We start from the raw sequence: 12,293 nt of genomic DNA on the forward strand, positions 1-12,293 counted from the left end.
TTTTTTCACTATTATGATAGTACTATCACAACTCGTCTTATTTCTATCACAAATTGTATGGTTGCTTCCACCGTTAGTTTTACTAACGTAGAAGTTATATGGATAACCAACCGATTATCAGCATTTACCGACAAGGCTCACAACATGAAGCAAATTGAAACAAAGGAAATGTTCATTTCATGTTTTCAAAGATATCATTGGAAAATTTAGAACTGTGGACATATTTGGAAAACACAAAATTAATACAAATAGGGACAATAGCCAAAATATGTAGACATAAGTATCTTGGGATGCATCTAGTACATCATTATAGAATCAGAAATTTATTAAAAGTGCTACGGAAAAGAGACTTTAGTATTATAAAGATCACATAACAATTAATTAAAAAGACAACAATCATCGATATGCAAACTTACATACTCATGAAGCAAATAAAAACATATCATAAATTTTACAAACTTTGCTACCAAAATTGAAGTTCAAATACATTATACTCGTATTTAATACAACAATTGCATAAACTTCACCAATAATTTGGTTTTTTAAACAAACTTATGAGCAACGACTGAAAAATCTGAAGTCCTTAAAGAATCGTTCTTTTACAAAATAATAGATGAAACTATAAGTAACAAAAGAAAAGCAAATTAAAAAGATAGGTCTAAAAAAATTTTTGAAGGTAAACAATTTAATGGTATCAGACATGCAAACTTGATGGCCTGCAAAGTTAGCAGCAGAGCTCCTTCCCTACTAAAACTACACCTAGAAAACTGACATCCATTTATCCATCCTATTAGTGAGTTTCTGAAGATCCCTGTTAACTTTTCCGAGTTTCAACCCGATCAAAAATTATAATAAGTCCTCCAGGGTTTAAAAAATTAATAAATCGAATCAAGGGTGGGGAGAAAAATAGGCAGAAAAAAACTCCTTTTCTTTTGTGATGAGATCTTTGAAGTGATATAAAAGGCCTTGGAATATCACTAAAGCTTTGTTAACAAGCGTAGAGTATTTTCACGCGTAATACATGTACAAGCTGTTTGCTGCAGCACAAGCAATTAAGCTTTCGGAAGGATGCCATGCTAGATGCAGCAACTTTGTTGTGAAATCAAATGCATTTCCGTTTGCATCAACCCCGGAAGTATCTCCTCCTGTAGGGAGATTAATATAAAATTTTCAGATTAATCAGCTAGCAAAAAAAAAAAACAAAAATTGTATTCCATGACAAGTTGAAGGGGGTGTTTGAATTTGTGTTGTGATTAGCAGATTATTAGGAGTTGAAGTAGTAAGTATTAACATAATAGTTTCAGTGTTTTGAAATAGTGATTTGAACTCTAAAATCAGCTTGGATGATCAAATCTCATATGACATTTCAATTGGGCAGGCAAAACTGATTATTATGCAAGAATTATTAAGATTACTTATTTACCCACGAAACTTAATCCCATGTAACACGTTTCATTATCAGTTTCAAAATGCATATCCAAACATCCAATAATATACCACTTTGACACATTAAAATTACTAAATTAAAATCAGTACAATTTTTGTTCCAACGGAATGACCGGATTCTTCTAGTTCATTGTTTTAGGAACTTTTAGATATGTGGATAACAATCAAACTTTGATTAGACCGGAAATAAAAGAGAACTACTAACCTCGTCTAACCGCACGGGTTATGCTGCTAAGGGATCTGGAAGGCCTTGAGGGGGTCTGAACTTGCCTTCTATGAAAGTGATCAAATCGTTTATTGTTAAACACATAATTGTTAAACATACTCATAATTAAGGTAACAATAATCTCAAAGACATATGTATGTGTGTGTGGTGTATACACATCACAATTAGGAAAAAATAAATGTTCAACACTGTCATACATGTGTTACATATAAATACAATCTCTTCTATCGATTAATCGATTATTGTAGTCATTACAGCTGACATTTTCTTTGCACATACAAGTTCTCATAGATATTGTACTGCGAAACAGCAGCGTTTTTCTAAAAATTAACAAATACTAAATTTTCAAAAACGACAAGGATACCCAATTCCATTCAGGCAAGGGATCGGGAATGTGAGATGTAGACACTCATACCTCTATTCAAGGGTACTGAAATTTGTTTTGAAAAAAAAGGATAGAACTGTTCAACTTTTTTTCCAGTTTTCCCTAATACTTAATCTAGCATATATTTTAGACATTGGTAAATACCTCATTGGGTTTTTGCTAGCTTCCAGGGTAGTTGCTTCAGTACTTCCCACGTGAGAGCCAAACACACGAAATAAATTGCTGGAAAATCATATTGATTTTGACAAGTGAAAGGGAGGTCAAAGAAACCAAAACTGCAACCGATATATGGAATAGATGCTACCTGTAAGAACCAGTTGCTACACGCTGACGATCACCACTCAAACAGCACTCAAATTTATCAAAAATAGAATCATTTTCATATAAATCACATAACTGAAAATATTCAAATATGCATCATCAGTAATCTCAAACCTATAAGAAAGCTTATGGGCAAAAACTTCAGTCAAAAAGTTACACAAGTATACCTTAGGTCTTAAATACTCATGGACTTGAAATGTGGAGACTGGGCCCGAGTCCATGTTAATATCCCATAACTGCACGAGAATTTCAGTAAACAATAACTACTCAAAGCAATAGTAACAATTTTTGACATATACATAACTAGCAAGGAAATAACACAACAATCGGTATCGAACAGGTGCAAATATGATATTCAACTTCTTGAGATGTACATGCTTATTATGTGTTATTATATAGTGACAACAAAATAGAATATTTCCTTTGCTAATTCTTTATGACAAAATTTTTGCAGAACCGTTTCACAACTTTCTCATGTACTGAAAGACATGCAACTTGAAAATTAACGATTCACAAAGCATCTAGTCTCTAAGATAAAAATGAAAGAAACAAATAAATACAAAAATACCAAAAATAATCACGAAGTACTTAGTGGCTTAGGTAAAACAGCAAATTGTTGCATCTAACAATATAGAACATTGTCCCATTAAACAATTCTACTTAAACAAGGAATGTATTCAGCTATTGAAGCATGTGCCAACAAAAAAATGCACCAGCTATGTACAACATACGCTAAAATAAGTATTTTGTAACTTAGTTAATACGTTAAATTTAAAGACACAGAGATATGTAAAATGTGCATGACAAGCTGTTGCTGACATAATCTCTTTTTTTTCTAAAGGAGCTAACATTAGGAAATTAAAAGATAAGAAAACATATATCTCCAATGCTAGTAACGTCTTTCTGTAAAGAAAACCCATGTGAAAGTAGATAATAGAGAAGAATGAATAACAAACCTTAAGGGTCATATAATCACGGCTAAGTAAGTATCTTCCATCTTTTCCGAACTTAATATCTGAAACTGATGCTATTATCTCGGTGAAAAATGATCTTGAACCAGGTGCTTCCTTTTCTTCAAACCTATACCAGAATATGTTATTGCTTCCTCAGCTTCTGAAAGCGGTTACAAATGCCAGAATGAATGAATAAAAACAGAATAAAAGAACCTAAAAAACTGTTCTCTAAATGAATCCGAACTGTCAACACTTTTTAATCCAATTTTTGATGCCTACCAATAGTACCAAGTATAAGATACACTATTAAAACAACATTATTGAAGCCATAATATAACTTTCTCATTATTTCTAGAAAGTATCAACCTTTTAAGAACATTTTCTGAAACATTCGAACCACTGGACGTCGTCAGCCCATTTGACACTGGACGTCGTTCAGCCAAGTTTTAGACGATTGGGCGATGGACAAATTTAGATAAGGAGGCTCAAACTTGCTAACTAACAGCTTGCAAGTTTAGGAAATGCGCACAGTAGCACAAAACAGAAGAAACAAAAAAGTAGAATTAAAGTTAGAGGGCACAAAATGCCCCAGAATACTTACAATTTTGAATGCTTGTCACAGAGGGCAGACTGACGCAAGTCAATAAGACGAATAGATCCTTTCGAACTACTATATGCTAGTGTATGACAATGGGTAGGATGAAACTCAGCTGATGTAATGACCTCTGCACATAGTGGAGTTATCGTCAAGGCCCCCAATGTTTTATATCATCAAACAAGTGACCAAATAATCAACATAAAAAAGTGCCACATAATAAGCTCGACTGGTTGTAAGAAAGGGAACAATGTAAGGGGAGAGTATTATGAACACCCAGTCTCTCCAAATGGAGTGTTGTGAAGCAATATATTAACAAAAACAGAGACAATACATCGGTAAGTGAAAACCGGAGGTGGCAAATTCGGTAGGTCAGGCGGTTACACAATGGGTAAAAAAGCGTAATAACTTATTATAGTCAAATAGGTCAGGTTGGTCAAACAACAGACTTATTTACACTTCTTTGTGGTAATAAATACATAATTAATGTACTTAAGATAACTTTCAGACTGTTTAATCCTTCAAAACAGTTCCTATATGTCAGAAACACAAGCATCCAAACAATATTACCACACATTTCCTAAATGAGACTTGAACCCACACCTTTTAGTTGGTGGGGTCACCTCAATAACTACTGCGTTATGCCCTTGGTACTAGTTTGCTTCTTAGTTAGATCCTTTACCAATATGTTATGAGATAAAGTGATAAAACCACCCAAATTGACCCGTTTATAAGTACAGAGAGAGATAGAACACCCCAAAGAAAGAGTAACCTTCAAGAATAAGGCATGAATGAACTCTAATTTCAAATGCAAAGTTGACAAACTCAATAAGCGCTACCGTAGTGTTCGGGTACCTTGTAGTGAGTAATCGACTTATAGACATTGAATACTCAGGGAAAACTCAATGTTGGAAATTATATACATAAATTTTGAAATTATATTTATATTATGTTCACATGACCATAGAATCATATATTTCAAAGTTTAAACATATGCATAAATGTTTATAGGACCCTAGAAATATAATTAGAAACATTAACACAATTGTGAAAAACTTCAAACTGAGACAGAGCATTTAGCCGAGTAATCTGAGTTTTGAATCACAGCAGTTTTTGAGGCCAGGTAGGGTCAACTCGACTCGGCCACTAACCTAGTAACAGGTAATCGCTGAGTCTCGACTGAGTAGGCTGAGTTTTACAGCATTGGTCATATATGTAAATTCTAGTATAGTTTCAGACGATTCACAAGACAGCATGGCATTCCAGTTCATAACATATTCCCTAATTGCATCTTGCATATACGTCACATATAAACTATAAAAATATTCAAATTGTTTATGATATTGATGTATAGATCTAAAACAAAAGTTAGCAGATCAGCAAACAATTAACCATAATGAATACGCAATGCTGGTATACATAGTGCACATATGAAACTGATTTATACGCTTGATCATTACTAAAAATACCGTACCGGTGAGGTCTTCCATGTTTGTAGGCTTGACATCCACAATGTTGAAACTCTGGTTACTAATTTCCAAATTCCAAAGGTTTATCCGAAGATCATCAGCAGAGATGAATGTTTCACCATCACTTATGTAAATAAGGGGAGGGGATGATCAGAAGAAGTTTAAGAAAACTAATTCATACAAAAGATCATAACCAAATGGATCACTCCTTAACACAAATGATATCGCATCCAACATATATTAGCAAAAATTAAATAGAGCCAGGGAATATGAAGTATGTAACTATGAAGCAGATTTTGTAAAGCACCATAAGATTAAGCCGCTAAACCAAAGTTGATTTCCTTACAAGTTACTAACATATAGTGACAGTTCACACTTGGCATTTAACCAAAATACCAGAAGTTAGAAAGCACATTTTTCCCAATATCCAAACCATTTACTAGTTCAAGCAATCAACCATAGACAAGGAAATTCTAACCACTGTAACAATTAAACATACACATACCAACTCAGCACAGACACAGAACCGTAAATTAGAAGTGTGGGTATAAAAAGGCAAGTAATTCTACTAATAGTATACAAACAAAAAGTTTTCCAAGTATAGAAGTAATCTGCAGCCTAACAAGGGTAATCTGGTAAAAGCTTCCGAACCCATTCCCTAACTACACCCAAGATGTTTATCTAATCTATTTTTACCCATGAGCAGAATGGTCTGATTTCTAGGCCAACTTATGTAACTAAAACATAAAAGCTTTTGTTACATATTAAAAGGGCTCGTTAATCAAGGATATGCAGAATAACATTCTTCATGGTAAGTAGCACAACAAGACAAGCATTGTAGAGTGAACATGCTTACTCAAGTGAAATGAAAGCTAAACACTTTTAAAAAATTAAATCCCAAACCTGTTATTCGAGATTGAATTGATGTGATAGTCATGTGCATGAGCATACACTCTTCTACATCTTGCTAAAAGGTTGGTCTCATTGCTAGTTACCTACAAATATACCCTTGGGCGTTACACTAGTGTATAAACAAAGCATTTAAGGAGGTAAAAATAATGTTATGGAGAGAGGTAGCAAATATGAAAGCAGCTCTGCAAATGTTAGTTTCAACAATTTAGCTTGTACCAGCAAAGAAATTTGAAAGTGAATAATCGAAGAAAATTGTTGTTTTGATCTGCATATAAGCAGTCCTAAGCACATGCATACAATATCACGCTCAAAGATAGCTAAATACATTAATAATGAAACTTTTTAAGCGGGACAACACCTTTGCTTTGGTGACCTAAACATATAAATACTGTTTTACTGCATGTTCATCAGGAACCATCCTCATGCCCAGATGACCATGAGTGAGACTAGACAGTAGGGCAGCAAGATGAACGCTTTGGAAAAGTTGGGTAATAGAACCAAAGAGCCAATACCTTTTTAGTATGGATTATACTTTTCAAATTTGTGATACATAAAGATATGTCTCTGTGTAATTCTAAATGATTACTGAACCGCATTTCAATATACTCTGGATGAATTTCAACCCGTTAAAAAAAACTAGGTACACTTGACGCATTTCTAGTTAAAGCCTTTTGTAAAACCCATTTGACTGGCTCTACATAAAGAATAACCCCAATCAATTGTAAATAAATGGGTAGACGTTACAACTTACAAAATTTACTAGACAGACTTTTCTACAAGTAGCACTGTAGCAGTTTTGTATATTGTGCTATCTAGTCCACATTCACTAACTATTTATCATCCCAAAATTTAAATTTCAACAACCCCAACTGGCCTATAGTATACCTCCCCAGGCCCATCACGTGGAAGATAAATCATGCTCACCTAGCGACCCACTCAGATGGTGTCCCAACCAACTGATCCACCTTCACCAAAGGATTTTCTAAAAAGTTAGGTTCCCCTAGACTCCAGATGGGAAATAGGATATTTTCCAAACACCCCAATTTATGGAACCAACTAGGCTATGCGCTGGGGGCAACTGTTTACGCATTATCAAGATCATATGTTAAAATGGAAGACAAGAGAGGTATTGGGCAACACAACTTCCACAAGCAAACACAAGATGGATAAACATATCAGGTATAGGTACAACTACCACAGGTAATTGAAGTGATGGGATGCCCCCTGGAGGAAATAAAAAGTCATTGCTTAGACCAGCGTAAGATTTTTCAGTGAAACCGCCATTTGCAAGATGAGGCTTAGGGGTGGAAGTAATGTTTGACCTAGCAACATTGCCATTTCCGGTTGCTTTAGAAGGCTCCATGCTCATCTCAGCAATTTTCTTGATCTTCTTCTCTTGGACCTGCGCAAGTTGAAGGTAAGTTTTAAAACTTCAACAAGATGTACCCCATAACAAGACATTTCACAGGTCAACATATAACATGACTTGCCTGAAAGTTAATACTAATGCAAAAAAAATAAAAAATAAAATAATGCAAAGCTGGACCATATCAGCCCAACGTCAATACTAACAGTTTTTTATTTTAACGTGCTAGCTGAGAATTACAGTTGTTTCGACTAAATGCTGACTTTAAATATCTAATGTAATGAGTATATTAACAAAAAATTGTTTACACACCTTAAACAAAGCAAACAACTAACAGTCAAGAATGCAAGTCACTGCTAAGAAAACCATCTCATAATCTTCTGCAAGTGACAAAAGGATACGGTAAACTCTAATCAAGACCTTCTTCAGAATAAACAAAAAAACTTATAAGTTGGTTATTTCGGGACACGTTGACATTATAATTCAAAAGCAAATACATGATACACACCAATAGACTCTTCTACTGTCTTTCATCCTACCCACACTATTAATTTGTTGAAATCTCTACATAACTATTACATTTAAAACAGCAAAGGTGCAGTTAGGTGGAGTTGCACAACACTATAAAAGCACACATTTCTAATCAAAATTAAAAAGATGTAAAAAGCTAATATTCTACTACTAGTTAAGGTAAACACACATTTCTATCTTATCTATACTTCTATACTATCTTATAAAAAGAATAGGCCCCCATGTTGAAAGCTACATGAGGGAAAATGTCTAAAATACCCTTAATAATTATATTACACTAGCAGTCCTTTATCTTTTAAAATATCTCCATTAACCCTTTACATCAATTACTTTTACATCAATTATCTACACCACTCGAAGCCGCCTCTACCATCAACAGTCGTCCCCCACCACCACACCGTCGCCGCTACGAACACCGCCGCATTGCGTGGGTACCGTGCTAATGCTACTGTGCCAGTACTAGTATTAAAAAGATTCACTACCACCAGATATTAGATCCTCTGAAATTATCAGTCTAGTTAAAACTGACGATAAAGGAGAACTCCATCCAAATGCACAGTAATTAGCAAAAACCAGCCAGTGTGCTTTTACTTACATCTACAATATATATAGCTATGCCTATAGTGCCTATATAGTCATGATGTCATATTTCATTTTACCATGTTAAGTTGTTAAGTGCATCTATAAATTTCAAATCTGCAAATCTTTCCTTCAATGGACGCCTAAAATGATGCCCTTACCTTTACACTATCAAATGAGAGGACATATTGAAAACAAAAAATAGGCTCTGAAAAGATTTGTAAAACCAATAAGACAAAAGTTATACTTTTTAAGCATAATAGGCTATCAAACAACATTATTATAGAGGCGTATAAGTTTATCGAGCAAAAAACAGATGGGTCACCGTACAAGTTGAATATCAGATATATAAGCGAGCATATCACAAGAACAAATGCAAGTAAAATGATAATTACCTTCCAGTATTTAATGGTTTTATCATTGGTAGACAGAAGAAAGAGGGCTCCATTAGCTGTCTGGCACCATCTAATTTTGTTTATTTTCTCCTCGATCTCCAAACTCTTTAAATAATCAAACTAAAAGCAGAAGATGGACACTAATAAGTAAACCATAGTCCATAGATGATCATAGAGGCCTTAGCGAAAAACTGCTCAGGAGGGAAACAGCTAAAAAAAACAAGACAGGAAACCTCGGGTTCATGGCTCTGGAACTCAGTTTTGTAGCGGAACTCCGGATGCCTACTAATCGAGTAATCAATCTTCTCTAAATCCCTTCTATTTCCACCTTGCTACACAACCAAGCATTGAAAATTGTGAGCAAAAAGAGAGTTAAGAGTTAAGACAGTAGAAACAACAAAAAATGTAGAACATGCAAAAAAATCCTTATCTCAATAGAACATGAGAAATATTTAATATGAGATAACTGACCTCTTTCTTATCAGTCCTCTCAAATAATACTACCCTGCCACCCCGATCACCGGTGGCAAGATGGTCACCACTTTTATCAAATTCAATAGCCGAAATGATATCAACTGCATAAAATCACTTATTCATCACTGAACTATGACATAATGAAAAACAAGTAGAATAAAACCATATGATTAAGCTTTATCCAAAAAATCTACTTTATCAGATACACAAACAAGTGCATACGAAAGCTGCAACAATCCAAGACCCAACAAGTGCACTCAAAAGCTTCTTATATAACCTTTTAAATGAAAATAATACTATGATCAATATTGCAAAGACCTGCAACATAATTCTGGTGAGATACAAACAGTGGGGAGTGGGAGAATATAGATAAGAAAGGCAACGCCTTAAAATGTTTCAGTTAATAATTAACAATAGCAAACAGATTGATCTCAGAGACCTTTATAAAAGTAGAGACTATCAGACTAGGTAATTGCATAATAGAAACAAAGAAATACAATACCAACCAGATGATTGCAAATCTTGGAATTTAATCATTTATAAAGTCATGATCAGGGAACAGTGAACAGTGAGTAGAACTCAAGACACTGCTGATGAAATATAAATTTGACAAAATCAATAACTTTGTGCCAATACTCTTTAATTTCACATGCAATAGAATTTTTATTATTATTAATTTTTGAAAGGCCACATACAGTAAAATTAAGTTCTGGATCCTATAGTTACCAAAGCAACCTTAGTGATGAAAGTTGTGACCAAAATCAAATCAAATTTTCATTTATAGCCTGCCTTTTAACAGAAGTACCACCTAAGGGGATATTCCTGAAACTAAAAAGAAGTCCAGAAGTGATTAAGATGAAATAAAATGTCTACCAGTCAATTTCTCGTATTTTAACAGATGCCAAATAAGCTTTAATGATTAATAGCTTAGAAGGCTATATAGCATTCCAAGTAAGCCCAAGTGAAGATAATCTCACTTGCAACTTGAATCCAAAGACATTATAGCAAGCACTAACTCTAGGTTCATATTAAATTATTAAGAAACAAAATGAAGCAGCAACAATAACAAATCACCGTTATATGTGGGACCTTGCAATTCTGAAAGATAAAGAATGCTCCAAGTATGTAGTTGCATAAAAGTATCCACCTTTGACTATACTTTTGCTATGAAAACAAGAACTATATACACGTGATTATACCTCCTCAACTAAATAAACCTATGGTGTCTTATTCACAAGCACAAACATCCACAACACCTAAAAGCATACATACATATCTATACTATTTGTATTACATAAAGCATTTAACATCTCCCCCACTATTAGATCAAATAGATCCAACACCCTCCGCCTTTCTTACACCAACAAGACAACCAGAGCCTCACAGAAACGTAAACGAGTAAACGACTGCCATAGACCACCAGAGACTCCCCTAAACTAATACCTTCCCGCCACATTGCACTGGCACCATGCAAATGAGATCAAAAAGTAAACATAACACGCTTTTCGATACTTACTCCAGATTAGATTTAACATCAATATTAAAGATGTAACTTTATCATTCCCACTCCTTTCCAAAATCTACTAAAACCTAACCAATCATTTCTTAAAATCTCTAATAATTCAATAACTATATTTCATATACATATTTCATTCAATACAATTCGGTCGGAGTATTGATCCAAATACAGACTATACATACATATATTAGATTATATTGTACCTTCCTGAACTTCTTCACCGGCGGTGCGTTCACCGAAAACCTGAGAGAACTTCCAGTCAAGCGGAGACGGTGGACCGTCCGGAGCAGCTGTTGCCGCCGCCGCATCTCCACCGTTCATCGCTTTTCAATTATTAAATCACTCACTCAAATCAAATCAATCTCACACTCTAATTTCCATCAATCAGTCTCAAATCTCCAAAATCTCAGATTCATCAATTATATAATTATAATTATAGTTATAATATAATTTCTCCCTCTGGAAATCACAAACACATTTTCTCTCTCTAAAAAAATTCCTCGCAAACTCTTTCTCTCTCTAGAAATTTTTGGGGGAAATCGGAAAAACGAAATGTGACCAAACGGTTCACCAAAAGTTTGTTTCCTCTCTCTCAGTCTCTCTCTCTCTCTCTCTCACTCAATAATACAAACTAGTAAAATTAGGCCCCGCGGTTATTATTCTAGGGTAACTAAGTCAAATTTCCAAAAGTTTAATTAAAAAACATTAAGTCATTAATAGGTTTGTTTATGGAAAAAACAAATATAATGCTAAAAGTATATATTCTCCTTTATTTCCGCTCACAATCTTTCCTTCCCTGAAAATTATATGTGTAAATACAAAATCATCTCCCTCACAAAATCATGTAAGTATGGTACTTCTAGCAGCATACTTGCTATCCCCTTGTTTTAAATATATATATATATCTCCCTTTACTACTAAAGGAAGAAACATTGTGACCTAAGAATTGCTTTGTTGTCGAGTTTTTAGATATGCCACGTTGGTTTTCTGATGTCATGGGTGATGAAATTTGTAGGTATTTTATGGTGTTTAAGTGTGTGGAGATAAAGCTTCTTTGGGAAGCCAGAAGCCTTATCTATATTCAAAAATCTGATCCATCATATCTATATTCAAAAGAAAAAA

At 34.2% G+C, this 12,293-nt stretch overlaps 1 protein-coding gene across 3 annotated transcripts; it reads right to left on the reverse strand.

The window, feature by feature from the left end:
- Nucleotides 1–464: 464 nt before the first annotated feature.
- On the reverse strand, nucleotides 465–11,590 carry LOC122607889 (serine/threonine protein phosphatase 2A 55 kDa regulatory subunit B beta isoform-like). Of its 3 annotated transcripts, none has more exons than XM_043780960.1 (14): nucleotides 11,375–11,588; nucleotides 9,650–9,753; nucleotides 9,412–9,510; nucleotides 9,179–9,298; nucleotides 7,503–7,709; nucleotides 6,299–6,390; nucleotides 5,401–5,519; nucleotides 3,933–4,056; nucleotides 3,335–3,458; nucleotides 2,546–2,614; nucleotides 2,362–2,453; nucleotides 2,202–2,279; nucleotides 1,652–1,719; nucleotides 465–1,145 (listed from the first exon to the last, which is right to left on the reverse strand). In XM_043780960.1, the coding sequence occupies exons 1-14, from the start codon at nucleotides 11,490–11,492 to the stop codon at nucleotides 1,009–1,011; spliced, it is 1,551 nt and encodes a 516-aa protein (XP_043636895.1). In that variant the 5' UTR covers nucleotides 11,493–11,588; the 3' UTR covers nucleotides 465–1,008. The 3 variants fall into 3 exon arrangements, 2 of the variants coding, with proteins under 2 accessions (XP_043636895.1, XP_043636894.1); XM_043780959.1 differs by having other exon boundaries at nucleotides 7,500–7,709; XR_006325121.1 differs by lacking the exon at nucleotides 2,362–2,453 and having other exon boundaries at nucleotides 1,121–1,145; nucleotides 2,202–2,361; nucleotides 7,500–7,709; nucleotides 11,375–11,590.
- Nucleotides 11,591–12,293: the final 703 nt, after the last annotated feature.

The sequence above is a fragment of the Erigeron canadensis genome, chromosome 7 (assembly GCF_010389155.1).
Source record: "Erigeron canadensis isolate Cc75 chromosome 7, C_canadensis_v1, whole genome shotgun sequence".
Taxonomy (NCBI): Eukaryota; Viridiplantae; Streptophyta; class Magnoliopsida; order Asterales; family Asteraceae; genus Erigeron; species Erigeron canadensis.